At 37.7% G+C, this 25,321-nt stretch overlaps 1 protein-coding gene and 1 long non-coding RNA gene across 4 annotated transcripts in view; one reads left to right on the forward strand and one right to left on the reverse strand.

The window, feature by feature from the left end:
• LIPC (lipase C, hepatic type) overlaps positions 1 to 25,321 on the reverse strand; it is a 49,089-nt gene that overhangs the window by 2,609 nt on the left and 21,159 nt on the right. The window contains exons 2-7 of the mRNA XM_013177547.3: positions 12,501 to 12,688; positions 10,732 to 10,911; positions 8,133 to 8,250; positions 5,844 to 6,077; positions 4,137 to 4,379; positions 147 to 267 (exon numbers count right to left, since the gene is read on the reverse strand). Coding sequence (XP_013033001.2) covers positions 147 to 267; positions 4,137 to 4,379; positions 5,844 to 6,077; positions 8,133 to 8,250; positions 10,732 to 10,911; positions 12,501 to 12,688 — 1,084 coding nt within the window. The remainder of the gene's footprint in view (positions 1 to 146; positions 268 to 4,136; positions 4,380 to 5,843; positions 6,078 to 8,132; positions 8,251 to 10,731; positions 10,912 to 12,500; positions 12,689 to 25,321) is intronic.
• LOC136791726 (uncharacterized) overlaps positions 1 to 25,321 on the forward strand; it is a 139,668-nt gene that overhangs the window by 2,480 nt on the left and 111,867 nt on the right. The window contains exons 1-2 of one of the 3 annotated variants that reach the window (XR_010834332.1): positions 4,330 to 4,445; positions 5,327 to 25,321. The exon at positions 5,327 to 25,321 is cut by the window's right edge and continues 3,131 nt beyond it. This is a non-coding gene — a long non-coding RNA (uncharacterized lncRNA). The other 2 variants (XR_010834330.1, XR_010834331.1) reach the window with 2 other exon arrangements.

The following is a 25,321-nucleotide window of genomic DNA, read 5'->3' on the forward strand; positions in this document are numbered from 1 at the left end:
GGGTGTGGATGAAGAGAGGATGATTTCCCGTTCATCTCCAATTAACAGTACTAAACCAGATCATTCACAGCTTGATTATCCAAGTAATATGGTAAGTTGGCACCTTGTATCTCACTTGTACAGTGGCATGTAATATCAATACTCACAGTGTGATGGGCAGATTTTTAGCATCCTCCTTTGTGCCTGTCAGAGAGATGCTAAAAGTTGGGTCTATCTGCTTGCCTTGGATTTCATTGATGAAGTGGATCTTGAACTGATAATGATAGACTATAGAAAGGAAGAATTTAGACAGTGACGAGTTAAATGGTCAAAAAAGCAATAGATTTCTCAGACAAAATAATTATGCCTTTCAATGCAGAAACTTGACTGATACTTCCATTTTATTTTTAATCAATTTTGTTAAAATTAAAACATTGTTTTTTGATTGTTGCTGTGTTGCATTATCCCCTAGGGTCTTGGGGCCCTATCGCTCTATTTAAAAGGGGGGAGGGTGAGGTGGGGAGGGTGGGGAAGAGGAAACCTAGGCAGAGTTCTCTTTTAGAATAAAACATTCTTCCTTGGGAAATATTTCACCTTCTCTGAACTTTAATTGTTAGAATGTCTGGCAAGCTCTCTATCCAGCTAGCAAAGAATACTTATGACTGGACTTGATTAGGGATTATACAGCACAGATTGAAAACCTCATGTGATGTTGTCAGGCTTCTTCTCTGACTAGCTAGAAAATCTCCCTGCAAAACAGAGGGCTAGTGAACTTTTCTTGACTGCAGAATGATATATTGTGCTTAACATGCATCTGTCAACAATATGACTTTGTTCAAGCACGTTATTATAAGAAAGTTGTCATTAGTGCTTTGAGGTTTGGTGGTTTCTAGAAGAATAGTGTTTAGGAAAGTCTTTGAACTGAAAAAAAAAAAACCGACATGCTTCTGAGAATAAAGAATGCCTAAGGAATCATCAGTGTACTGATTATGAATGGTTTGACATTTAGTAAATTATGAGGAAGAAAAACAAGAAAAAAAAAAAGACACCGTACAGTTAGAGACCATGTGCATACAAATATTGTCAGCTAGATTTGAAGGTCCAACACTCTTCTGTCTGGTTATTTACCAAAAGAAAAGATCTGGCAGTAACTGTTTAAATTTACTATGGAAAAGTTGTTGGGTGAGGATGGCACTTCGGTGTTTTCATCTTGAAGATATCCAATCATGATGGCTCTTTATTTAGTTTTGACACCAACATCAGATCTAGTATTTTCTAAATAAAAGTATTAACAACCAATGCTTTTATTTTACACACCATTTATCAGGATATACTGTTTGTATAAAAATAAAGCCGGACATTCCATTGTATTGGAGATTTCTAAAGCAAATTGGCATTAGTCAGCTCTAAAGCATTTCTGCAGAGTGAAATGTTGCTTTGCTCTCTGCCAACTGCCTTCTTGACAAAACTGGTGGATTTATTTGTTAATGAAGGAAACCCTAAGTAACTTTTATTTAACAAAGACCAGAGAGTACTTGGTTAGAATTAAGAGGTTGCACTGTAGTCCAACTACACATGGAAAACTGTTCTGTTAAACATTGTAGCACAGTAGTTTTTGAGAAGAAAGATGCTCTGTCCTCAATTCTTCTTCTCACCCACTCCATGCTTCACAGATGATGCTACTGCTCTGAATGGCACAGCTGTCCTGCTAAGGGAATAATCTTTTCATGTATATGCACAGATTTTTGTAGAGCTCTGAATTCTCACAATGGAAGATGTTCTCTAGAAAAACTATGTTTTTGTATTGTTTCATAGTTACTGCATGTTAGTGAACAATGTATTTTCTTTTGAGAAGGTGCCAGTCTGCAGAAAGCAAAATGGATGGTTCTTTGCTGGCAACCACAAAAGCAAACCTGATGAGGACAAAGTGGGCAGATGCCTGTTTATAGATCACTTATTACTATCCTGCCTTGCTCTGAGTTTTCTATCCATATAAAAGTTGATTGCTGTAATATATGTTCTTAATGCCTTATAAAAGCTTAGCCTTTTGCTGTGGTTATTATGATGCTTGCTCTAAGGAAAAAGGTGAGTGTATTTGTATAAAAACTCTGGTTGACTCAGGGTCCCAATCATGGCCTTATTATGAATGTTAACTTTTTTGTAACAACTGCTTTTTTGTCTGTTTGTTTGAGCTGGATTAATGGATGCTTCAGAATATAATGCCATTAACATGAAAAATTAAATGTCAGATTTCATGAAGAAATATAAAGCATTGTGAGATTTAATGCTGAGTTTCTCAAATTTCTTCTGTTTGGGCCTCTCTCATGATCTTCAAACTTTTTTTTTTTTTTAAGGGTGTTACAAAGATCACTTTATACACATTCTTCCACAGTTGCTGCCTTGTTTTGGAACTTTTATGAAAGGAAACTATTGTCTGGGGTTATTGGTATCTGGGTACATGCCAACAACTTTTTTTCTTAAAGGAAAACCATTTCCAAGCATAAAAATGAAACATGTTTGAAATGGAAAACAATGCCAACAAGATACAGTTGCAGCTTGTGGCAAAATACATATCTCCACATCCAGAGAAAAAAACAATGCAGAGATGGTATTTCTGTGTCCAGGTGTGTGTGGTGGTGGATTCAGGGTCGTCAGAGCAATGCACTTTCCCAATTCTGACGGTGACTTAACTGTGCTGCAGCAAAATAACACTGAGAACTAGACACAGCCTTTAAAAATATGTAAATCTACCACAAGCAGCTTCCTGTGGCATTAAAAAAAAAAAAATAAAAAAATGTGTAAGGAGATCCAGCAGGTTCAGCTGCTCTGAGTGTCAGTCAGGGCTGAGCAGATGTCTCTGTGGTCATCACCATGTAGTTCACAGCTGTATGTGGAAGACTTCTAAAATTATTTTAATAGTACATTAATTTTATTTATTTTAATCTGTGGTATTGCAGTTGAGCACCAGGCACTGTGGGGAAACGAGCTGTGTAATACAAGCAGGATTGTTATACACTTCTCCTCAGGATCCCTCCGGGCCCCCCTTTCTGGCTGTGCCCTGCTGAAGGGGCAGGCCTCCGTGGGTGTGAGGTGCTGAGAGGAACCCCTGTTTGGCGGGGCTGGGCTGGGGGAGCCTGAGGAAGACAGGCTGTGGTGGTGAGCGGGCTGTGGGATGGCACCGGCCCGAGGGGCCGAGGCGGTGCCTCCTCCATGCCTGGTGGCCTGGAGCTGTGAGCGGGAGCCCCGGGCCAGGGGCCAGGCGGCACCATTTTGTGCCGCCCACCTCAGCCTCATGACAGCCAGGGGAGGAGGGTGGTGAGGGGAAGTACGACACGCCAAAAGTCCCTGCACCAAAAATAACTTAGAAAAAAGGCGTCCTGCCGTTGGCCACACACAGTCCTGCTTTAAAACGTATGTAAAACCTCACGGTGGTATGTGGACGTCTGCTCAACAGCAGGAGTGGCCTGGTGGGCTCCCTGACAACCGAGGGTTAACTGGCCTGCAGCCAGGCCCAGGCCATTTTGTGAGGAGATGGGCAGATAGGCGTCATTTCCCTGTCAGACTGCATCCCTCTATCTGATAATGCAGGCAGTATGGATTCTCTCTTTGAGCTTAGATAGGTATTGTGCTCTTGATGAAATAATTTAATGGAGATAAAGTCTGGAGTACCAGTCACTTTTAGTGCCACGGTTCTGCCCTGTTAAAGTCCATGCTATTCTGCTGTCTGTCCATTGTCTGAAAAGTAATAATTTGTGTGTAGTCTTGTAGACCATCTACAGATAAAATTTGGGCAAAGTTGGAAGAGGAGGTTTTACAGGCCTCTGAGAGCAATTGTGCTTCTTTGACTTGGCTGTACACCTCCATATGCTGTAACAAACTTGCGCAAGCCAGCTATAGGAAAATCCTGTAGATCAGGGCCCTAAGCAGCTCTGAGGCCCCAGAGCCACAGCAAGCTTTTTCCTGTAAAAATATTAAGAGTCAAGATCTTGATGAAAGGGCATCAGGAAGACCTACTGGGATTCTTAATTGGCTCAGCAAATTGATTATTACCATAGATTTTGTAAGCTTTAATAAATGAGTAAACAGGATCACAAAGCCTAGGCTCATTATCCCATTTTGTTATCTATCTGGAGACTGCAACAAGTATTCCCACGCACCTTTGAAAGGCATACGTGCTCTTGTTTTCAAAAAGAGTCGTCTACTTTTTGGGAGCCGTTCCTCCCGGATGTTGTAGCCCAGTGTGTTGCACCGGTTCTTCCTACAGCTGAGGCACATTCCTTTGTCAAAAGTGTTGATGTCGTTGCACCAGTATGCTGTGCTTTGCTTGTCGTTGTGAAGCAAAGAGTCGATGAACAAATGAACTGACCTCTCATGGGCACATTTCACGGTTTGAGTGATGCCTGAAAAAGACATGAACAGTAATTCTGCATGCCCTTTTTAGCATTCCAACTACAGAGCAGCTAACCGTACGTATATATTACTGTTCTTCTCACATCCTTCATGCTTACTAAAATGTCATGAATTTGTCTCAGAAATCATACATGTAGCAACCATACTTCTGGGATCATGCAAAGATAGCTTGGCTGAACCAACATGTTGATAAAACTGAATAATTTGCTGCTTAAATTTTAGTCTGCCTGTACAAGACTCTAAATATGAGCCTTGATTTCATTGTCATGGCTGTTCAGTTAATGAAATACAATATGAGACTACATGCAGTCTTTCACCATACTATATTAAAGGCAGCAGTCTCATTCTGAATGATTGAATAGTAACTGTTGGATGCTTACATGGTAAAGTCATTTTGGCCTCATCAGATTGACAGACTAATGTTGAATTTTGCTAGCTGCTACTACTGGGGAAAAAGCAAAAAATATATTAAATACATTGTATGTATTAAGTACATAGATATGCTTTTAAGACAAATATATTTTTTCTTCCTTTCCTAAAAGGAAATTTTACTTTTAAAAGATTTCAAAACAGAATTCAATGTTCATTTTTAATTGAAAAAAAAATAAAAATCAAGTGAAAAATGGAAAAAAAATCAAATTATGAAAGTTACTTTCTTCTATGCGATTGGGATGTCACTGTGGACTTTTTATACATGTCTTCACAGATAAGCTTTCTAGATTTTCACATTTACTGTCAATTATTTTCTAAGATGGTCTACTTTTATATAGTGTGATAGTTGAGAAATTTTTGCAGTCTGGTATGCTGGTTGTACTCTTCTTTTTTTTGTTGTTGATTTTTTTTTTTGTTCAGTGAAAAGTTCTGTTTGTCACAGTACATCAGTACCTTTATCTTTTTTCAGTATGTTGCATCAGTTTCTCTGTACATTTATGTTCAGGTACCTTGAAACTAATCTTCTATAAATATAAACCCTATAAACCTGGAACGCTGGCAGCTGAGTCCCAGAAAAAGCATCACCCGCTGTGCAGTTGAAGGACAGTGACGTGGGAAAAGGTGAATAAAGAAGGTGAGTAGTACAGCCCTGTGTTTTGTTTGATTTGAAATAATTAATTGCACACTAGATGAATCTGGCTTAATTAGAATAAGTTTTCTCATTTCCTCTACCACCACAACAAATACCTTTTGAAAATTATTCAAAAGTGCTTGACACTAGGGTGCTTACTGCCTGATTTTCAGAAGTTCTAGGCAGCCACATTTGTTACCAGTCAGTTAGAACAATTTGAACTCAATACATGTAAAAATCACCAAATTCTAGAAAAGAAACTTCCTTGCATATAATGCAAGACAATGCTCCCATTAGATACTGTTTTAAGACCACAGATCTATGCAGTTTCCCTGACATACTGTCAGTCCAGCTACAGTGCTGCTTCCCTCACTGCCCAGTCGGTTCTTACCAGTGATTCCGTATTGTGCAATGTGGTTGTAGACATGCATGATGTGACAGCCAGGCTGAAAGGTGCCTCCGTTGGGATAAAAGTCAAAATGGGCCACAGGCTGTTTGATGCCAACACTGAGACCCATGTGCTGTTTAGTGAATGTATGAATTGCATCTACGAAGTTTGCATCATCTGGAGATAAACGGTCTGTTGGTGACATTCCTTCAAACAAGGGACCAGCAGGGTCAAGGCCTGCAATAAATGCAAATAATCTGATTGTGATGTAGTACAGATGGATTTTTCCTATACTGTTTTGAGAAAAGTCTCTTATATATATTTAAAAACATACAGCGCTGGTAGTTTACAAGGTCTTTCACTGACAAAAACAATGGTAGGAACACTTGTACTGTGGGGGTACACGGTAACACCAAAAGGTAAAATAAACACAGGCACTGTAATAAACAGTAACTGCTGCATGCACAAGGACACAGGCTTAGAGATAGATATGTTTGTTATAGACAAACCATGCTCGCTACTGCTTTGTCTTTTGAGGGATGTTTACTTAATTTTGTTCTTTGATACTCTAGAGGTCATGCATTTCAGAGGCTCTTTGAAGACAGCAGTCCCACAACAAGGTTGACTTTTAGCCCACATTTGAGACTTGCAATTTTATAAAACTTCACTTGTTGATTCAAGAGCTCTGTCTGGTAGATGCTGTTTATAATAGTTTCTCAGTGTTAAAAGATTTCAAATTATTACAGTGTTCAGGAAAATAATATTCCAGTTAGAGACGTTGATTTTAGTTTACTGGATGCTTCTGTACAGGGCCCTTTTTGGGAACTGATTTGTGGAAAAAGACTTCCTGCATAGTTTAAAGCTGCTTTTTAGTTTTGAGAACAAGCAATTAAATTTGACATTCTTCAGCTGGTATTATGGACTAATGTATTTGCACTGATGTAATTGGACAAGACTAATAGCAGAGGATACAAGTAGAGATGCCACCCCAAAGTCACAGCTTTTCCTTTTAATAGCTTTAATCAGTATGAATTTTTTTTAAGCTTATTGTTACAAGTCTGAATAATTTTGGATGAAAAATGCATAAATTTGTAATAATAAATTAATGGTTTTGTTTATCCATTATTAAGGCTTCATGTACTAATATGGTCTGAACAATCAGTGCTGATGATCTCAAGTTCTTCAGCGCGTACACAGGTGTAATATCACGACGCATCATGTAAAATAAGCTTCTTGGCATGCAGGCACCATCACAAGAACTGACTGAGCTGACTGACATAGAACTGACTATGGTATGGTGAATCATAGATCACAACTGGGACTTGCAACTATCCAAGGGAGGTAGGTGGCACACAGAGGGCTGGTGAAGGCAGCTTGAGCTGGAGGTGGGACTACTGAGAGTAGCCAAGGTTGGGTGGAAGCTTGAAGTGGATGTTACCTTATCTCTAAATCTTTCATTGTAATGGCAAACCCCAAGAGGGACTTGCATTTGGACTTTAGACGATGTGTGGATTATGTCTTAGTCGTGCAGGGACACAATGTCAGATACTGTAAGTTCTTAAGGCAAATTAACATGAAAGAGATTTTGTTTCAGGAAGATGCTCAGGATCTTGTTCTCCAGATAGTTCGGGGTTATTGGTCTGACCCAAACCTTGGGTCTGACTTTTTGTTTTGTTTTTGTTGATGGTGGGTTTTCTGTTGTTTTGGTTTATCCCCCCATTGTTTTTTTCTTTTATTTTCTTGTGTACAAATTAAAATACTGCATTTCTAGTCTCTTCCAATATTAGATCATGAATCAGTGAGTCTATCTTTAAGGGAACAGTAGAGTTGTTTACCTTCTTCTGTTTATTAAAATCAATCCTCGTTAAATGCTTTCTCGCAACACACACAAGGTGGTATGTATTTACAGTGCATGAAGTTAGTTGTAAATGGCTTTCAATGCATGGTTTCCTTGGGTTTTAAAATATTGTGCAAGTGTATTAAGTTGCCTATACGTGTGAATATTTTAACTTTGGAGAGGATGCTGTTAGAAAAAGTGTCTACATACGTTAATTTAGCTAGGGCCATGAGCCTAAACAGACTTTATAAATTAAATGCAAGCTTTTAGCCAGCAGCTATAGTTAAATTTCCAGCAAAAGTAACACTGTCAGTGTGATTAATAAAAATAGGATTGAGGAGTTCTTAGTTCTAATATAAACTATGATATGCCAAATATCTGTGTAATGTATGCAAAGAAATCAGTTGACTATTAAGCTTATTAAAGTAAGTAGTTTTTTTGGTTTTGTTTTTTACCTGTAATTCTTCCAATCTTGCTTGTACCACTGATATAACTGCCAGCAAACCCTGAAACATGAGCTCCTAGGCTGTACCCAATTAGATGAACATTGCTTCTGGAAAATTGAATGGATTCCTGGAAGATAACAGCAGCTTGATTTAGATGGAGAAAATGTGAAAAGTAAACTAGTAAAATAGTTACTACAAGCCAGGTATACCATGAATTATAACCCAAGAAATTAGTACGTATGTTGATGCTGGAGGTGAAATGAGGTGCTTGGATCATGCACTAAATTTCTTTGCTGGCTGCGTGTTATTCCTTGCTTCCTTCTCATGCATCAGGAAAATGCATCTGGGCGTTGCTACTTATGTGGTATGCTCAGGAAAGCCATTAACAGAAATAGTAGGATTTTTATTGCTGTTGGTTGCAAATGATGCAAATGTGCATTGCCTTTTGTATGCAGCATTTGACTTTCCTATGACTATAACCTGGATATCCATCTTTTAATTTCAGTGTAAAACACTCTTTTATATGAAGTGTATCGCTTCTTTTGCCTGAGATATTAATATATGCCAAAATAGAAGCCAAAGTATCACAACATTGTTCTGACATGCTAAGTGGTACGGTGATGATATTTCTTTGACTGATTTTTACAAAACTGGGTATCTGTTGTGAAAGAAACCTGAGAAGCATTGGCCTCAGGCCCTTCTTTCTACCTAATCAATACTGTCTAGATCTTAAGCTGTCCACCTGAGCAGTGAGGCTCAAAATTGTTCTGGCTTGTAAAGAAAAATGTGTAATATTTTTCTTGCAGGAAAGGCAAACCTCTGTTTTAATTTCATTGTGGATACTGCCTGTCCCAGTGGAGAGGTTTTTCAGTCTCGATACCTATCTGTTGTGAAGATGAGGTGAAAGCTGACAACCGTCTTAGATATCAGAATATCCATAATGACTTGCTTGGCAGATGTTGAGATGGCTGTTGTTGAGACTGTTATTGATCATGCCCTGTTTACTCTTATACTAGGAGTGCTAAGATTTACTTTATTTTTATTCTTAATTAAAATGTTGCACAGTGCTGCAGCTTTTTTTACATCCACTGAGGGCATTTCAAATCAGATTGAAGCACAGTGGAAAGATAGTTGCAGGAGGTTGTTTTTTTTAACTTTTAAACACATGAAGGGGTGCTTCTCAACTGAATGAAGCTTTACTACTTGAACACTCTCAGTTGAATGCTGTAAAAAGTTATGGCATATATAAATCCTGGAAGATATCATGGTACAAGAGAAGGTACCTACAATGCTATAACAAACAGTCACTTATTCAAGCCTCGATTTTATTTTATTTTTTGCTGACACTGGAGAAATCACAGACTGTCTTTATTGTTGACAATGTTGCGTGTCCTGGGAACTGAACAAAGTCCACCTTTTGATTCATTCAATAATTAAACAGTTTCAAAATATGATTTTAGGTCTCTAGCAACTTAGACTACATTTGAGCAAGAGCTAAGCTTTCTTCTCACAAGGAAGAATGGTGACTCTTCTGCCTTCTTTGTGCCTGCTGTCCCTAACTGGCTATATTGTCTGGTAACTCCTAGCCCTGTCTTTTCCGTTGAAAGCAGCTTAGTTCTTCAGCGGAATTTGCTGCAAACCTTTCATCTTTGCAGCATATTTCCCATCTACCCTAGACCTCACCATATTTAAATTAATGTATTAAAAATTTCATTGTAAGGTACAGAGATATAAATTCATTCCAAATCAGGTAGCTTGAAATAGTACTGAAGACAGGTGAAATACAAGTTACGTAGGGTACATGCTTCATATGTGCAAGTCTCTTTCTAGTGTTTTGCTCTCTGTGTTTTCAAAAATCGTGCTGGAGACCAGTGATCCCTTGCAGACTCCTTTATAACATTTTCAGTCTGGCAGCTGCAGGTATAGCTAAAACTGCTGTAAGACATGGCCTCTGCTTCCTACCTAGTGGGAGTTTTGATGAGTAGTCACTAGATTAGCATGGCTCTGTACTCATTACTGCCTCTGTGCCATCTGCTTTGCTATGCGTATCTGTCCTCCTAAAATGTCTACCTTTACACTCAATCACCAACTATTATTTTAGAATAATCTATGGGAAACTAAAGCAAAAATCTGATGTGATGTCATGCTCGAATTCTGCATTAGACATAGGACACATAACCCCCTTGTGCTGAACTAGCTACTTGCAAATGACAACGTGCCTGTTTGCAAAGTGTGGAACTTGCTCTGACTTTCTTCTACTGACCAAGTTCTGAACTTGAAATATTGAGTAGCTTTATAATGCAAAGAATGCCAGCTCTCTGCACACATGCTAATTGAAAAACTAAAGTAGCATGAAATGATCTCAACTCTAAAGACACATCAAAGTATTCTAGTAAAAAAGACTACTTGCTTTTTTTCTCTTGAATGACAATTTTTTTTGAAGTCATATGAAAACTGATGGAAGAAAAATGTACAGTGTATTGAAGAAACATAACTGATTGCAATGAACAGCATTAGCCAGCATAGTATTTCAGAAAGGTGGTAGAAGCATAAGAACAGGTAAATAGGTCTTTTCTAAAGAAGCACATTTTGACCTGGGCGCCCTTACCTCCAGCCATTCCAGGAAGTCTGCTATCTCCTGTCCTATGTGGCGGGTGTTCTGTACAGCAATGGGATAGTGCTGGTGAGCAAATGTAAGCCAATCTGCAATGATCACATTAATTTGTTTATCCTGAGACTTCAGAGCTGCTGCCATTTTCCAAATCCAGTCTTCTAATATCCCGTCCACCTGTTTTGTTCAAAAAAAAAAAAAAGAGTCTTAAGAAAAAGCAGTGTCTAACAAATATTTTGTGTGAAAAGCTCAAGGAAACGTAAAACATAAAATAAACAAGGTGAGTTAGTGCTGATAACTAGATCTTAGGGGCTTCAACATGCCTCATTACTGAGAATCCTTGATTTTGGGTGGACAAAAATCAAGAATTTATATGAACTGTATAATATTTTAGGTAGATAGATGTGAGCTCTTATCGATGAAATTACTTCCTTAAATATTATTACGCATCCTGAGATAATTGGTATTAGTGACTAAAAAGAAAGACAGAAATGCCCAGGAAGTTTCTGATTTCATTAAGGAGCAGCTGTCCCTGTAAATTTAAGCTGAAGGGGAGAGTGAAGAAAGCTGGAGTGTTGCAGACCTGTGAGTGTTTGCCTTCTATATTTGTTCTGTTATGAAATCCTCTTTTTTCCTCTCCTTTGAGTCATTCTTTTTTTCAAGGACTGGATCAAACTTTCTTTACTAGCATCTTTACTGATTCCAATTTGAGGGACCAGAATTACTGTTTAATAAATCTCAGATTTAAGCAGAGCTGGTTGCGCATATTTCATCAATTAATGGAACATAATAATCTCTTCAGGTCTTTTAACAGAATTCGGATGTGTTAGCTTTGGGTTTCCAAACATACTTCTTTCTCTAAGAGCCTAATACTTCTGTAGATTAAGTTAATGTGAACATTGAGTGTCAATGGCAGCAGCCTCAGCTGCATAGTTCTTTGAGAAGGGTATAGGCTTTGAACAAATTCTTGTTTGGGAGGCTTGTCTAAATTAATCTGGGCAATATTCCATCTCTGCTGTTACACGTATTGAGAGTTATGCACATCAAGTGTGTTGTTCAACTTTTCTCTGACTGTGTATTTGCAGTGACACAGTTGTATTTTGCCATGTTAAGTGATGACATTGGTTCTATGAGAATCAAAGATCTGTTCAAATGACATGACTTCCTATCCTTTCTTTTCTTTTGTTTCTTCTCCAGCTGAGATCAGAAAAAAATTCACTGTAGCACAGCAATTCTGTTCATTTGAAGAAGGTTTTTGGTGGATTTTTTTAACCATTTAACTTGAAGCAGTTCAGTGGTAATTCATTGACAATCAGGGCTTCAATTTCAGCTGAAAAGGCTTGTAGAGAAGTTCTCTTTAAAGCTGTACCTATGAGAAAGATGTGGGGAGATTGTGTGCACTTTTTTCAGTAAGTCTGTAAATATCTGGCACTAAACATATCAGAGAAATGAAACTGGATTTCAGTCCTCCAGAGGCATAGCACATTAATTCAGCTGCTTGTTCGAACTCTGGCTTTAAACCAGGGATGAATCTAATTTCTGGCATTGGACTCTCAAATGAAAAATTGCTTGTTGAGTGTTCCTTCAGAATCTCAGTGGGGAATATCCACTTTGTATTATTTCTAGCCATGATTGCTACTAGGGAAATCCACCATATTTCAGATCCCAGTCTTTCTTCCGAAGTTGCTTTTGGCACTAGCATAATGAAGAGGAAAGTATATCAAATCAGGTGTAGTTTGAATTAAAAATAAAATGTGAGTTCATACCGACCAGCCATGGACTATCATCACCAGAGGAAGAGAGGCATTGAAACTGCATTTGTCAAGAGTCTCCAACTGATTGAACAAAATCTGACATCCTTCTTCAGTTGTATCTGTATAGAGCTGAAATTTGGTTTCTAAGCTTTGCTGATCTTTCTTTGTTCTAGTGTGCTCACTCTGTGATCCCAGTGCCTCTGAAATGAAATTCATAATAACAGTCAGAATAGGATGGAATCTAAAACCTGAAGTAGTTACTAATGAGACAGTTTATAACATAAACTAGTAAGATTGAAACTCTAGTTACATATAATAGCTACCTACTCCAGATGGGCCTAAACCGTACATTAGGTTAAAAAGTGTTTTCTTTTGATGCTTGAGGTGGTCCAGCTGTGCATCCAAGTCCATCTATTTGAACAATAACAATTAAACTATTAGAGAACATAATAAACTATTCTTTTAAAAGCACATAAGCCTTTATTCTGCAAGCACATTTGGTGTTGGGATACTCCCATGTATATGTATTTGCAGTAGTGGCATCTCATACAGTACAAAGAACCCTAACATGAAAGCATTCTGGTTTTAGATTGGACTATTTTTGCCACATGTCAATCTTGTTGGAAACTTGATTCAAGTTTTTATTTTGGTACAGTGAAAAACATGATCCAAGCAGCATATTTAATTTGGTTCAGTGAATAATTATCCTGGTAATAAAGCTCCCAAACTGAACTGAACTGGATGTGCACTGTTTTCCTTCTCTCACTAATTGTTATACATTCAAAGTAACTCCAGACGATGTTATGTTTCGTAGCTAGGAAATATTAGAAAATCCTTTTAGCCAAGTTAGAAATCTCTTCAGCCATCTACAAGAGCTGGAATTGAAAAATCTTCAAAGTTAGTGAAGGTTTGGTCATGAAAATTCTTAGCTTCAGCGTTTAATGTTTTTCTTTAATGACACTTCTGTGATAGCTATTTAGGACTAAGAGTGATAATTTCTCTGTTAAAAAGTCTATTTAAGAGCATTTCTATTGTATTTTTTGCTGGGAGAGGACTGCTTCTGATGAGAGTAATATCAGGAGAAGGTGAAGGTCTAGCTGAAGAACAGAAAATTGGAAAGAGGTTTGATGATGTTGGTAGTCTTAACCTCTGATGACTTCAGGGCTTGGTGAGTAGTCTACACAAAAATAAGCATTGTGCTCTATTTTTTAATACAAAAAGAAAAACACAAAAATTATGTAATTTGTCTGTTTCTTTGTACACATCCTCTCTTTGGTTTATGACTTATTTTCACCTTTTCTCAGTGCTTGTTACAATGCTAAGACATTTTGTCACTCTCTATTGTTTGTACATACTACAGAAAACAATCATAAAAAGCTGCTTTCCTTATACATCCACTGTGAAAATGTTTTTGTTGCTTTAATGGATTAGCTTTTGGCTTGCCAAAAGCAAAGTAAGTCTGAGAGAGGGAATTAAAAATACAGTTTAAACTTCATGGCTGTCAAAAGTGAAAATTTCCAGTAGGATCTATTGTTATTAGACAAAGAACTGCTTCAATCTATTAATCCATGTAATGACTTGGAGAAAGAAATATTGTCTAAAGAGGTTGGCTCGTATAACACTTTAGCTAAAAATGTCATGCCAGTGACTCAGTGACATGATCAAAGGGAGCTGCAAAGTTTCATAGGTCAGTTTGCAAAAACTGCAAAATAAAACTGCTGAAAATTTTCCTGAACTATTTGCAGCTGAGGGTACCAAGATCATCTCTAACTCCAAGCATCTAGATTGAGTGACTTGCTGGCTGACTTCCCTTGTTCTCTGAAGATCTTAGTCCAACAATTATGTTGTTTTTTTGTTTGGCTTTTTTTTTTTTTTGCTAAAAGGAAACCAAAGGACTGATTCCCAGTTGAACAAAAACATTTTTATCAACTGGGATTATAAAAAAAAAAAAAAAAAAAAAAGAGAGAGAGAGAGAAGAGAAGAAAAAAAGAAGAGACCTATGTTCCTGGTAGTGGTAGCTCTAGTAGCCATCTGAATGCTATGCACATTGGCATGTGCAAGATATAAATTCATTTATTGTTTCCCGCTACTTTATTCCCATTATTAGAGTTTATTGCCTTAGGTGATTTCAGTCCTGCTTCTAATAACTCCAAACTAAGATGAAAGGACCATGTGAAGAATAATAAGAAAGCTAGTAAATGTGAAGAAACAATTTCTGACTTGGATTGAATCACCTCAGCAGAGAAGTTACATGTTTTTCTTAACTACAGAATTTTTGGTGCTACTTTTGCATACTTTACTGGAAAGTATGCAAAGGTCTGTACACTGGCAATGATTTGAAACCGTGAAATATTGTATGCTTTTCTGGGGGGAAGAGATCCAGAATCTAAGTATTAGTTTCTTTCTGCGTCATGTTTAAATGGGCATAAAAATGCCACACTAAAATATCTGTTTCATGTCACAAAATCTGCCTGAAGATGTCTTGGGAATGAGAATGACAAAATACTGTGGAACTATTTAATGTTAGGAGCAAAATTTTAATTGTTGCTAAATCATAGGTTTTAAATTAATCTCACAGTACAGCATTAAAACCTTTGATTTAAATTGTCATTCCCAATTAAGGAAAGTGATTTTTTTTCTGAGAAAAATGAGGTTCAGCATCCTTCCTCCTGTCATGGAATTCTGCAGGAAGTGTTTCTTAATAAGGTCTCACTGAAGAGGATTGAAGAGAACTTCTCAATGGCACTCAGCTAATCCATAGGTAATTGAAAAATTAATTAAGTAAACCTGAACGGAAGCTGAACTTTGGGCTGCTGGTATGTTAAGTATACTTGAAAATCATACACGTAAGCATACATACACACCCCACTACCTAGACGCAACATATTTTTCTGAATTGCCTTCTGACCCTTTCCGCAGTCACTCCTCATGTTTGTCAGGGGATTTGTCTGAGCCTTAGGAAATCTATAGTCATCTTTCAGGTGGCTTGCCACTTTTACATGCATTAAAATGTTTCCAAAAGAGTGCTTATGTATTATGGTATTCCAAAGTGACCACTTTCCAACACATTTGAGGAACAATTGACACAACTACTGCAATTCCAAGAATTAGGCATTTCTGTGGAGAAATTGAGTGAAGGCATTGGCATGTTGGTGATTTTTCTTTGGGCCACGGCAAGTGGACTCTATCACTGCCTCGCTTCCAATAGCCAGATTTTTATTTATTTTTAATCACTTAGAAGAGAAGCTAATGACAGGGAAGTGTTCAGGTCCCTTATTTTGATAAATGTTTCCCTTATAGCTATTCTTGCTAGAACCATAGTTGTCACATTGCAGTTGGCTATCAGAAAACTTTTTCACCAACCCCCCTTACTTTCTGTAGAAGCACCTGTCCTAATCCCCAGACTGTGAGATTTCTAAGCAAATCCATTAGGTAAATCTGACACAAAACACCACAAGAAAATGACAGGCTCTTAGAACAAGCATGAAAGTAGTACAAAATTTAAGCAACTTTATATAAACTGTAAAGAAATGGTAGGTTTCATCAGGTGTGTATTTACCTAAGCATTTTGCATCTCTTTGAACAAGGTTTCCTGTACAATAGCTGACACAAATACAAAGGTACAACACACAATAATCATAGATATTCTGCATCAGGACTGGACTTCTGCCTTTCAAAAATGTGTTGAACCAAAAACATGATAGGATAGGACTGGAAACATTAAGTGAGCATTTGTTTGCTTTTATATTACTGATTTACAGCCATATATTGAAGCAGAACAGGCATAACTGTCAGCAGAGTCCCATATCCCTATAATTTTCTAGTTACTGCCTTTCTAACTTATTTTCTGGCATGCAGGGTATTGGAGAAAGCAGGAAATGTAATGTTTGGTTCAGTAGTAATGGAACTGTGATTTTAAAAGTGCTACTAACATGTTAATAAGGAGTTAAGACCTAGAATAATAGGTCTCAGTCTGTCTTTCTCTCTTCTTTAAAGTCAGAACACTTCCCAAAGGAAAAGTAATTTGTAAAAAATGCCCAGCACTGAATTTATGGCATATACAAGAACTGTAAAATATGTTCAGAATATTCAGTGCAGATCATTGTTTAGTACAATTTGTTTGCTTGGTGGCCTTAGACATAAAGGAGTGCAAATAACTCTCAGAAATTGCTTATCAAAAATAATTGCTAAGACCCTTGTCAGTTCCTTTTAAATTCTATTCTTATGTACCTACTGCTGCTGTTTATTTAAAATTGCCTCTCTTGAAAGCATTTGGGCAGATGGTAGAGATAGATACAAACAGTCTTACTTCTGTAGAGTGCCTTAAATGGCAGTATTTGGGGATCTGGAGGGAAAAAATGAGAACATCAAAGCAGAAGTCTTACTAAGAAGTATTTGAAAAGATGATGAAACAGATTAAGTAGTTATCATAGTTTGATTTCCTCTTGCTGTTGTTTGCCTCAACTATTCAGTTGTGTCTCTTATATGAGTCAGTTGTGAATCAAATAATAGATTTATTGATGGTTTCAATAAAGGAAGGAGTAAAATGAAGTATAACTTGTCTTTCAAGAGACAAAAATTAGCAGATTTTCTTTCTACTTTCTTCTAAATTGATTCTTTATTATTTACAAGTATCGGAGCATGCATTTTTATTCCTTTTCTTGCTGAATTGTTTCTCTCATTGGTTTTGAATACTTGGATGCCCCAAAACACTCAAAAGAATCACATCTTTTTGGTTCTTGTGTTACTTTTCTAATTTTTTTCTTCCCTGTAAGACCTCTCTTTACTATGTGAAACTTCAAAACTTATTTTCCACATCTCTTTTATTTAGAATCGAGTATCAGAGTGATGATTGGAGAACAAGGCAAATAAGGGGATAACACTCACCCCCAAACTGTCCTTTTGCCTTTGTGTATCAGGTGAAAACTTACTGAAAGAATGCTGATTGTAAAAAACTTGATAATATTTTTCTTTTCCCATTAAGTAAGGTAAATTACTTTTCCCACTCCTCTTTTTTATTGTGAAGTAATGTACAAATATTAGTTTGTTCACCAGTAAAAATGTGATCTTGAGTACAATAATCAATAAACTTGTGAGGCAGTTGTTCCAAAGAGCAGGGAAACCAGCGCACAAAGAAACGAGGAGTGTCTGTGAGTTTATAAGTCAACTCCTGGGTTCTGGGCTGATGCCCTGTGCAGAACAATGCATACAATCTCCCTTGGTCTCCTCTCCTGAAAAGGGAGCAGAAGGATGCACCAACCACACAACTATTAAGCAGCATGCATTATTTATGGGGTAGCAAATATGCTGTCCTCCTTGTTTCCTCATCTAAAGTAAAACACTTCTAAATATGAACGTTTAAGTGCTGCTTGCACGATGCATGATTGCTAAATTGAAATTAGTACCCCAAGGGTTTCATCTGACCTAATCTGGATTTTATGAACCAAAATACTGGGAAATCATTAGAATCATTGGTCTTTCCAGGAATGGTTTGGACTAACCCATAATATGTATCTAAAATTGTTACTATACATAAATGCTAACAACAACAAAAATAAAACTCCATCTGTTACCTAACCAAAACTTGCATAGTTGCAAGTAATATTTAAAAGTAGGTAAATCTGTAAAAAGAAAAAAACACTTGCAATGTGTTCTAGTCTTAAACTTTGTTTACTTTGACCTTTTGTTATCTGCAGTCTTTCTTTCCAGTACCGTTTTTTCTTCCTTCATGGAAGTGCTTGTTTGCAAATACGTGCATGACTAAATTTTTGGCCAGGTTTTCGGCCAAAATATTCAGATGCCTGATTTAGAGTTTGCATTTCCTTTTCCTTGACATTAAAAGCAAAAAGAAGAAATGGTCACAAACTGCCTGGATACATATGGATACATATGCCTTCATACAATGTTATCAGATAGAGGGGAGAGCAAATGAATAAAGACAAATGTAAAGCTAAGTAGATCAGGACAGGAAATGAAACAATAAGAGAGTGATACGGTATAGAGGTCTATAAAATCATAACCTGTATGGAAGAAAATAGAGGAGGGATCAGTTATTTAAGTCTCTTCTAGTACAAGTTGGTAGGGTTATTTTGATAGCAATAAAAGAAGAAACAGTTCACCACAAGTCCTCTAGTTAATGTGTAGAATTACCTGCTGGCTGTAATGCAGGTATTAGGCAGTTATGGAAGGTCAGTTGGAAAGTGGATGTGTCTACGTAAGAGAAATCCAGTGAGGATTACTAAATGGATCAACACCACCATTTACTCAGAAGATCCTCAAACTGCAAAAGGTTGATGACTGAGAGTACGTGCTGGAAGTGCTATATGTATATGAAAAATTCCCCTGCTCAGCAAGCATCAGCTTTTGGCCACAACAGCAGGTGGCTGAACTAAGTGGACCTTTGGTTTCATCCACTACAGCCACTGTGTAATGCTTGACATAGAGCTTCCTGCCATCACCTTTGGTTTTGGCAGATCTCTGAAACAGGAACAACCTGTGGAAAATAACAGGCTTTAAAATATCTCAGTTGAAAACTTTCATTCCATCTTGACATCCGCATTATCCGCGTTCATATTTGCTGCTGCTGTTCAAAATTATTAATTGTCTGGAAATACTTGTACTTTTTTTTGTAATTAAATAATCTTGAAATCAGAATTGATCAACAGCACATTTTGGCTAATTTACTTCAAAATGCTTGGAGCTTTGATTTGCAGTTTTGTTGCTGTTGATGTTTTGGCTTTTATATCCAGTTTGGGCTGGAAAACGTTCTTAGGATATGAAAATGTTTTTCTGTTCAGCTCCATTGAAAAGCCAAATCGGCTCTAAACCTGGAAGAGGTAGACAGGAGCTAAATAGGAAATGTAGGTCGAAGGATTCAAACTGTGCATGTATCTTGCTTATAACTTCGTGATTCAGAACATGGTTTTCTTCAATTTTATTTCCAAGGGACCAAGAAAAAAAACTCTATTGCTCATATTCATTTTCCTTGCAAACATTTCGTGTATACTGCCACTGTCATGGCAGAAGTAAATTGAGTGAAGAGTGGTGGGGGGAATGGACAGCTTAGCAAGAGATAATACGTTCTCCGAGTTGTATTTTTAGGAGAACTGTGCTGGAAGTGGGAGTTCATTTTCTGCTTATGGCCTCACTTTTTTTTTGCTGTGTGATCCTGCAGTGAAGTCACTTTCTGGTGCCAACTTGCTAGGTCAGAAATTCAGCATAATTTCTGGATCACAGCATTTGGTAGGATGAGGAGAAATGAAATTCATGCAGCATGAGCGCATGAAACTCAGAAGAAATAATGGGGAACTTGAAAGAATGAGAAGATAGAAGCATTAGAATCTTTAGACTATTAGGAAAGGAGGGCATCATTGAGTGAAACTCGATGAGCCATGGGACAGCCTCTGAGCAGTCTGCTATGTAATAGCTCTGCTCCCTGCGAGGTGGAAGGCAGCTCTCTGCAGAGCCGAGCTGGTGGGCAGGGGCAGGCACAGGCAGAGGCACAGTATTCATATGCACAGCCAGCCTTGTCTGCACAAACAGGGAAGTTAGTGAATTGTTAGGTTTACTTATGAATTTTTGGTACTAGCTACTCTCACAAAGTACCCTTGTGAATATTTATGCTTGGCACCATTCTGATACTCCAAATAAGACAAACGTCTGTCTTGGAGTTTGCAGAATGGCAGTGGGAAATAAAGAGGTCAGCGGTGCATGGAAGATGATTGAGTGTTGCAATGGAAAGGAAAGATGGACAGAATTTGGATGAGTTTTTTCCTTAGGGCTGAAGTAAGAATTACAAAGAAATAATACGTCAACACCAGGCAGCCCGTTGGTTCAGTGGGGGAATCTGCCCAGTCTGAGTATAATTAAATCCCAGTATAAGTGGTCTTTGTTCATGGCAGCAGATAGGACAAAGCATCCAAAGGTCTCAGTCTAAGAATTGGTGACTTGGCATCCGATCCCACAAAATGTTTGCACTTCCAAGAAATCTATTCAAAAGAAATGATGGGAAAATATTAAAGGATATGTTCTTAGGAGTTATATTTTGCTTTAATAGTCTTCTTCCTTTCTTCTTTCCTCTTCTCTTGCCTCTCAGATGTGATCCTGTTTTGTTTTTTCATTGTGCCTTTGATATTTTTATACAGAGTTGTTTTGTTTTCACTGTTTTTGTATGAAAGCCTTAGTTAAGCCAAAATAGCTGAGCGGAAATCCTGGTTTTGCAGCACGTTGGAACTGTTTGCTTTGAGAATCACTAGGTGTGTTCATCTAAGCAAGAGTTTGATGTTTTCACTAGTACAGTATTTAAAGACTTAAGTGTATCCTGAGTTTCTCCAAACTCATATTTTATAATGGCTGCATGTAGTTCCTCTGAAACCTCTGCAATAACCTCTCGGTGTGTAAACCACACTGTTTACAAAAGTATCTTCATGCAATAAGGTCTAGAAATGAAACTCTGTATCAAACATTGACTGGAAATTTAGGAAAAAAAAAAAGAGCCTTTAAGAAGATTTACTGTGGACCTATTTTGAGGTAGATTTTGCATTGTGAACCTGTTATTAGGGTTCTTATTGTTGCTGTCATACAATTTTTGTTACAACTTTGTGTACAGATGAACTTGGTCCTGATTAGAACAACTGCTATCACTTGAGCTGTAGTTCACAGATTGAGTACTTTTGTCTAGCACTCTAGTACTGATTTCTCTTTTACTAAGAGAAAGAGAGCGATTTTATAGTCATCTCACAGTGGTGTCCTACACAGATTTGTTAGCGTGAGTGAGGTGAGCAGTTATCAAAATTGGCAGGGCTATAGCTGAGCTCTGCAGGCTATTGCAGGTGTCCTGTGAAAACTCCTATGCACGATATTGTTTTGTAGAATTCTTAATACAGTGTGCCCTGAACAATGCAAAAACTCATTAAAAGATTAAAAGCATATGAAACTCTTAGTAGGAGTTATATCCCTTAGACCTGTAAAGCCAGACAGAATTATTCTAATCAATTTCTCTCTGACCAGACCTTTAATTTTGGTTTGATCTGTTAGATCGCTTAAGTAGTCTGAAGTGTTTGGGCTTTGGCGATAATGTGTCAGACTGTTCACCTTCATCTGGATTATTATTTACATGTGTGGCTTATTAGTTGTAAAATGATATGAACCAAACTGATGAATGAAGTTGCTTTCCATATTTTGAATGCATAGAAATTGGCTAACAACAGGACTATATTCAAAAGTGAATTATGGTACCATTATTATGTAATTATTTTCTAGAACACCTGACTGCACTCACATTTTTTTCAGGTAATGTTTTAATTATAGATTGCTAAAACCTATTGCAAAACAATTGGGAAAATAAATAAATATATGAACCACAAGTCTTATTTGAAAGCTTGGAATGGAAAAGTTCCCGATCTAAAAAGTGTCTCCCAATACTTTGCCCTAAGCAGGAGCTGTCAGCAGAACAATCTGAACTGAAAGCCAGGGAGAGACGGAAAGAGGGTGCTGCAGGGGTAGAACAGCTCAGGGATGCTTATGTTGCTGTGATGCTTTTGGTATGTGAGCAGAGTTTCGGTCTCCCAGTCAGCGAAAGCTTTGTTTTGGTTAACAAGTTTCTGATAATAAACAACATACTTTGAACGAAGTTACTAACTTTCCCCATGTCATATTTTCCTAGCTGGGGTGGGGTTTTATTTTATAACTCTTTCCTGTGTTGGAAGTGCAAACTGTCTGAATTTATCAGCTGCTCTTGCTCATTCTCTCCAGACTTCACAAATGTATGAATATGAGAAGAAAAATGGTTCCCTTGAGTTTCTTTGATCTTTGCTTGTGATATTTCGCCAGGGAGAAATTTAACATAAATTAACTGAACCATGAATGAATGAGCTGCTGAAATTTTTCACGTTATTAGATTTGCTGGTGGATGGTTAATGAAACAGCCTCGTGTTCTGCCACCAGGAGCTGTTTGACAGAATCCAACAGGGCAGCACAGTGCAAGTGTGCTGAAGCCTGATTTGTTTCACAAAGCAAAATGGATCTGTTTTAGTGGAGAAGGTCCAATGAGCATGAAAAATATTAAATTTTACTGTAAATGTTTAAATTTATGGGCTCGGTAAGTTGGATATATGAAATTTTTCCAAAAGAAGTGTCCGTTTTGCTTAATGTGATCTCATCTTCAAGAAGTAGAAATGTAAGGATGTTTGTTGTGATATTTGCTATGATTAGAACAGAAAAATCCTCCATAAACTTAAAGGTGAGGATGGGATCATTAACCAATGGACATATTAAATCTGACAGCCTGGAAAGCACAAACAAAGAATTAAGAGTTCAGTTGCCAGATGGTGAAAAAGGAAGTTGTTCAGAGTTGATCACGCAGCAGCAAGGCTAACAAAGGGCCTGCAGATTTCCTTTTGAAATCAGTGGGAGCTGGGAGTACTTAGTGTCTTGCGTAGGTTGTGGCGAGTTTGTGGACTTTCCCCTCAGGAGTTCTCTGCTCTTGCAGTGCCCAGTGCCCTACAAACTGTAGTCCTCTTACAGGAGGCTGGCTGATCGGTGACACAGCTTCTGACCATTAAACTGTTGTTAGGTTTTAGATTTCTTAGTTTCTTTCATGCCCAAGAAGTATGCGTGACCTGCACAGCATGTGTACATAGGATATTACCGAATTACAGCTGCTTTGGTGGAAAGTGGATGACAATCAGCTGGCTAATTAGTGGACCTCAGTGTGTGGTTGCTTTCCTGTAGGATACACATGAGGAGTTACTCATAGCAGACTTGACCCTATGACAAATGCTGAATCTGATCATGATGAACTCAGCTCCTTAATAAGTAGTCTGATTTACCAAGTTTGTAAGTATCCCGGCTATAGCTTAGAAGAAAAAGGACAGGCAGACAGGTGATAGTGGCCTTGAAATCTCAGTAAATCAGCATCTGAGTAGAGTTAGGACACAGAGCCTTGAGAAAGTGCATTTTATGAGATGCCATCGCTAAAAGCACTGTATGCTGACCATCTGAACCTGTAAACTTTGCACCCCGGTAATTAGCAATACCTCTTGGGAAGGAAGCAGTGGGGTATGCTTGTGGATAAGATATTAGCTGATCAGTGAAGTTACTCATTTAATTTTTCTATTTGTCATGGACGTGCACAGTAGCCTCTCCCAAGTCAACATTAACCTCTCTGTAGCCTCTGCATTGCATTCTGCCACTTCTATGTGACAAACTAGTCACCTTTGTGAACAGCTCAGATAATATGAAGATAAAATTCATAAGAATGCCTGTAATTTATCATGTATATGAGAAAAATTCAGATATAGGTGATAGCTACTTATTCCGTTTAATAGATGCAGTGGTAAGGAATAAATCTGGTAGCAAATGAAATAGGCTTGTGGAAAATTTTTGACTTTGAAAAAAAAATACTTTGTTGCTGAGACTTTACTGCAAGAGAACAATAGCTTGGGTCTAGTGTCCAAATTCTATAGTCTGCAGTCCTTCTGAGTGTTTTCTTACATAGAAATAGTCATGCACCAAAGGGTAACACATTAGCTAACTGGAAAAAGTCAGGAACAGTATCACTGCTGAAATTCCTTATAGCCTTGCAGAACTGTGTCACAGTGGTTTGGGAAGAAGGGAATGCGGAAAGAAAAGATATAATTTTAATTTAATACATTGCAACCATTGTAAAATGAAATTGATGTGTTTATGCTGTGTTGTTCTTTCTTAAGTATAAATGATTAGATTACTATCTACATTCTACTTGCATTTTAAGCTGTTCATTTAACAAGTCTTTCTGGACTCCTATAAAAATAATACATGTAAAATACAAATTAGTACAGCAGAGTAATTTCCCTGAATGTAATAACTGAAAATTATTTGTATTCTATTTATACTCAAAGGCCTATTCAGGATATGAGCCCCATTGTGGCAATTGCTACCATGCATCTGAGAAGACTAGGGGAACAGATTTGTGTTCCTCTGAGAACTATATTGATTCAGTAGATTTTCTTTTAGGAGCTTGGAGACATATCCTTATGGCTCACTTTTGAGGTCTATAAATATTGTGTCCCAGTAAAACAACTTTATATGGCCTTAAGATAATCTCATGTATTCAGCTGAAAGATTGGAGCTAATTTAAAAAAAAAAAAAAGATGCAAGACATTGTACCCAAAAAAAAAAAAAATACGTGAGAAGGCATATATCACTGAGAGTGGAGACGTTCAGAATTAGAATTTACTACTTGTAGAGATACTAGGTGGTGGTTGCATTAACATTTTTCAGCTGGTGAGGATCCCTGCTGAGATTTGCTGGGCAGGGACAGTGTTCTGCCTAGGTGCCAGGAGGTGCAGTCATACTCTGTAGGGAAATAGCTCCTTACGACTTCACTGAGACACGTACAGTATTGGTGACAGGGAGCCCGCTGCTGCCAAGGGGTCCTGGGAATTGTACATCCATGGAGGAGAGCTCGGAGGTCCCACTGCCCTGTTCCTTAGCAGTGCAGCTATGCCTCGTGCACTCATTCAGTTCACTCAGCCAACATGTGAAAATTCACTTTTCTTTCCTCTGGGTTAGCTTGCCGTTGACTTAGGAAGCTAAAATAATTTGTGCTGAAATCAGATGAGTACTAAGTCATCATAAGGGGTGAGAAAGAAATGGGATCACACAACTGATCAGGCAAGTACTCCCTGAAACTCCACATATGAAACTCAAAACAGAGGTATGACAGAAGATTGAAAGAGGTTTCCTAAGACTAGCACAAAGCATTTAAGTCTCCCAGCAGCAATGATTACAGAAAAATTTACATTCAGTTTACTCAAGATTATTCTGTGGAAAATATCAATGTAGCCAGCTCA

Source organism: Anser cygnoides, chromosome 11, assembly GCF_040182565.1.
Source record: "Anser cygnoides isolate HZ-2024a breed goose chromosome 11, Taihu_goose_T2T_genome, whole genome shotgun sequence".
Classification (NCBI taxonomy): domain Eukaryota; kingdom Metazoa; phylum Chordata; class Aves; order Anseriformes; family Anatidae; genus Anser; species Anser cygnoides.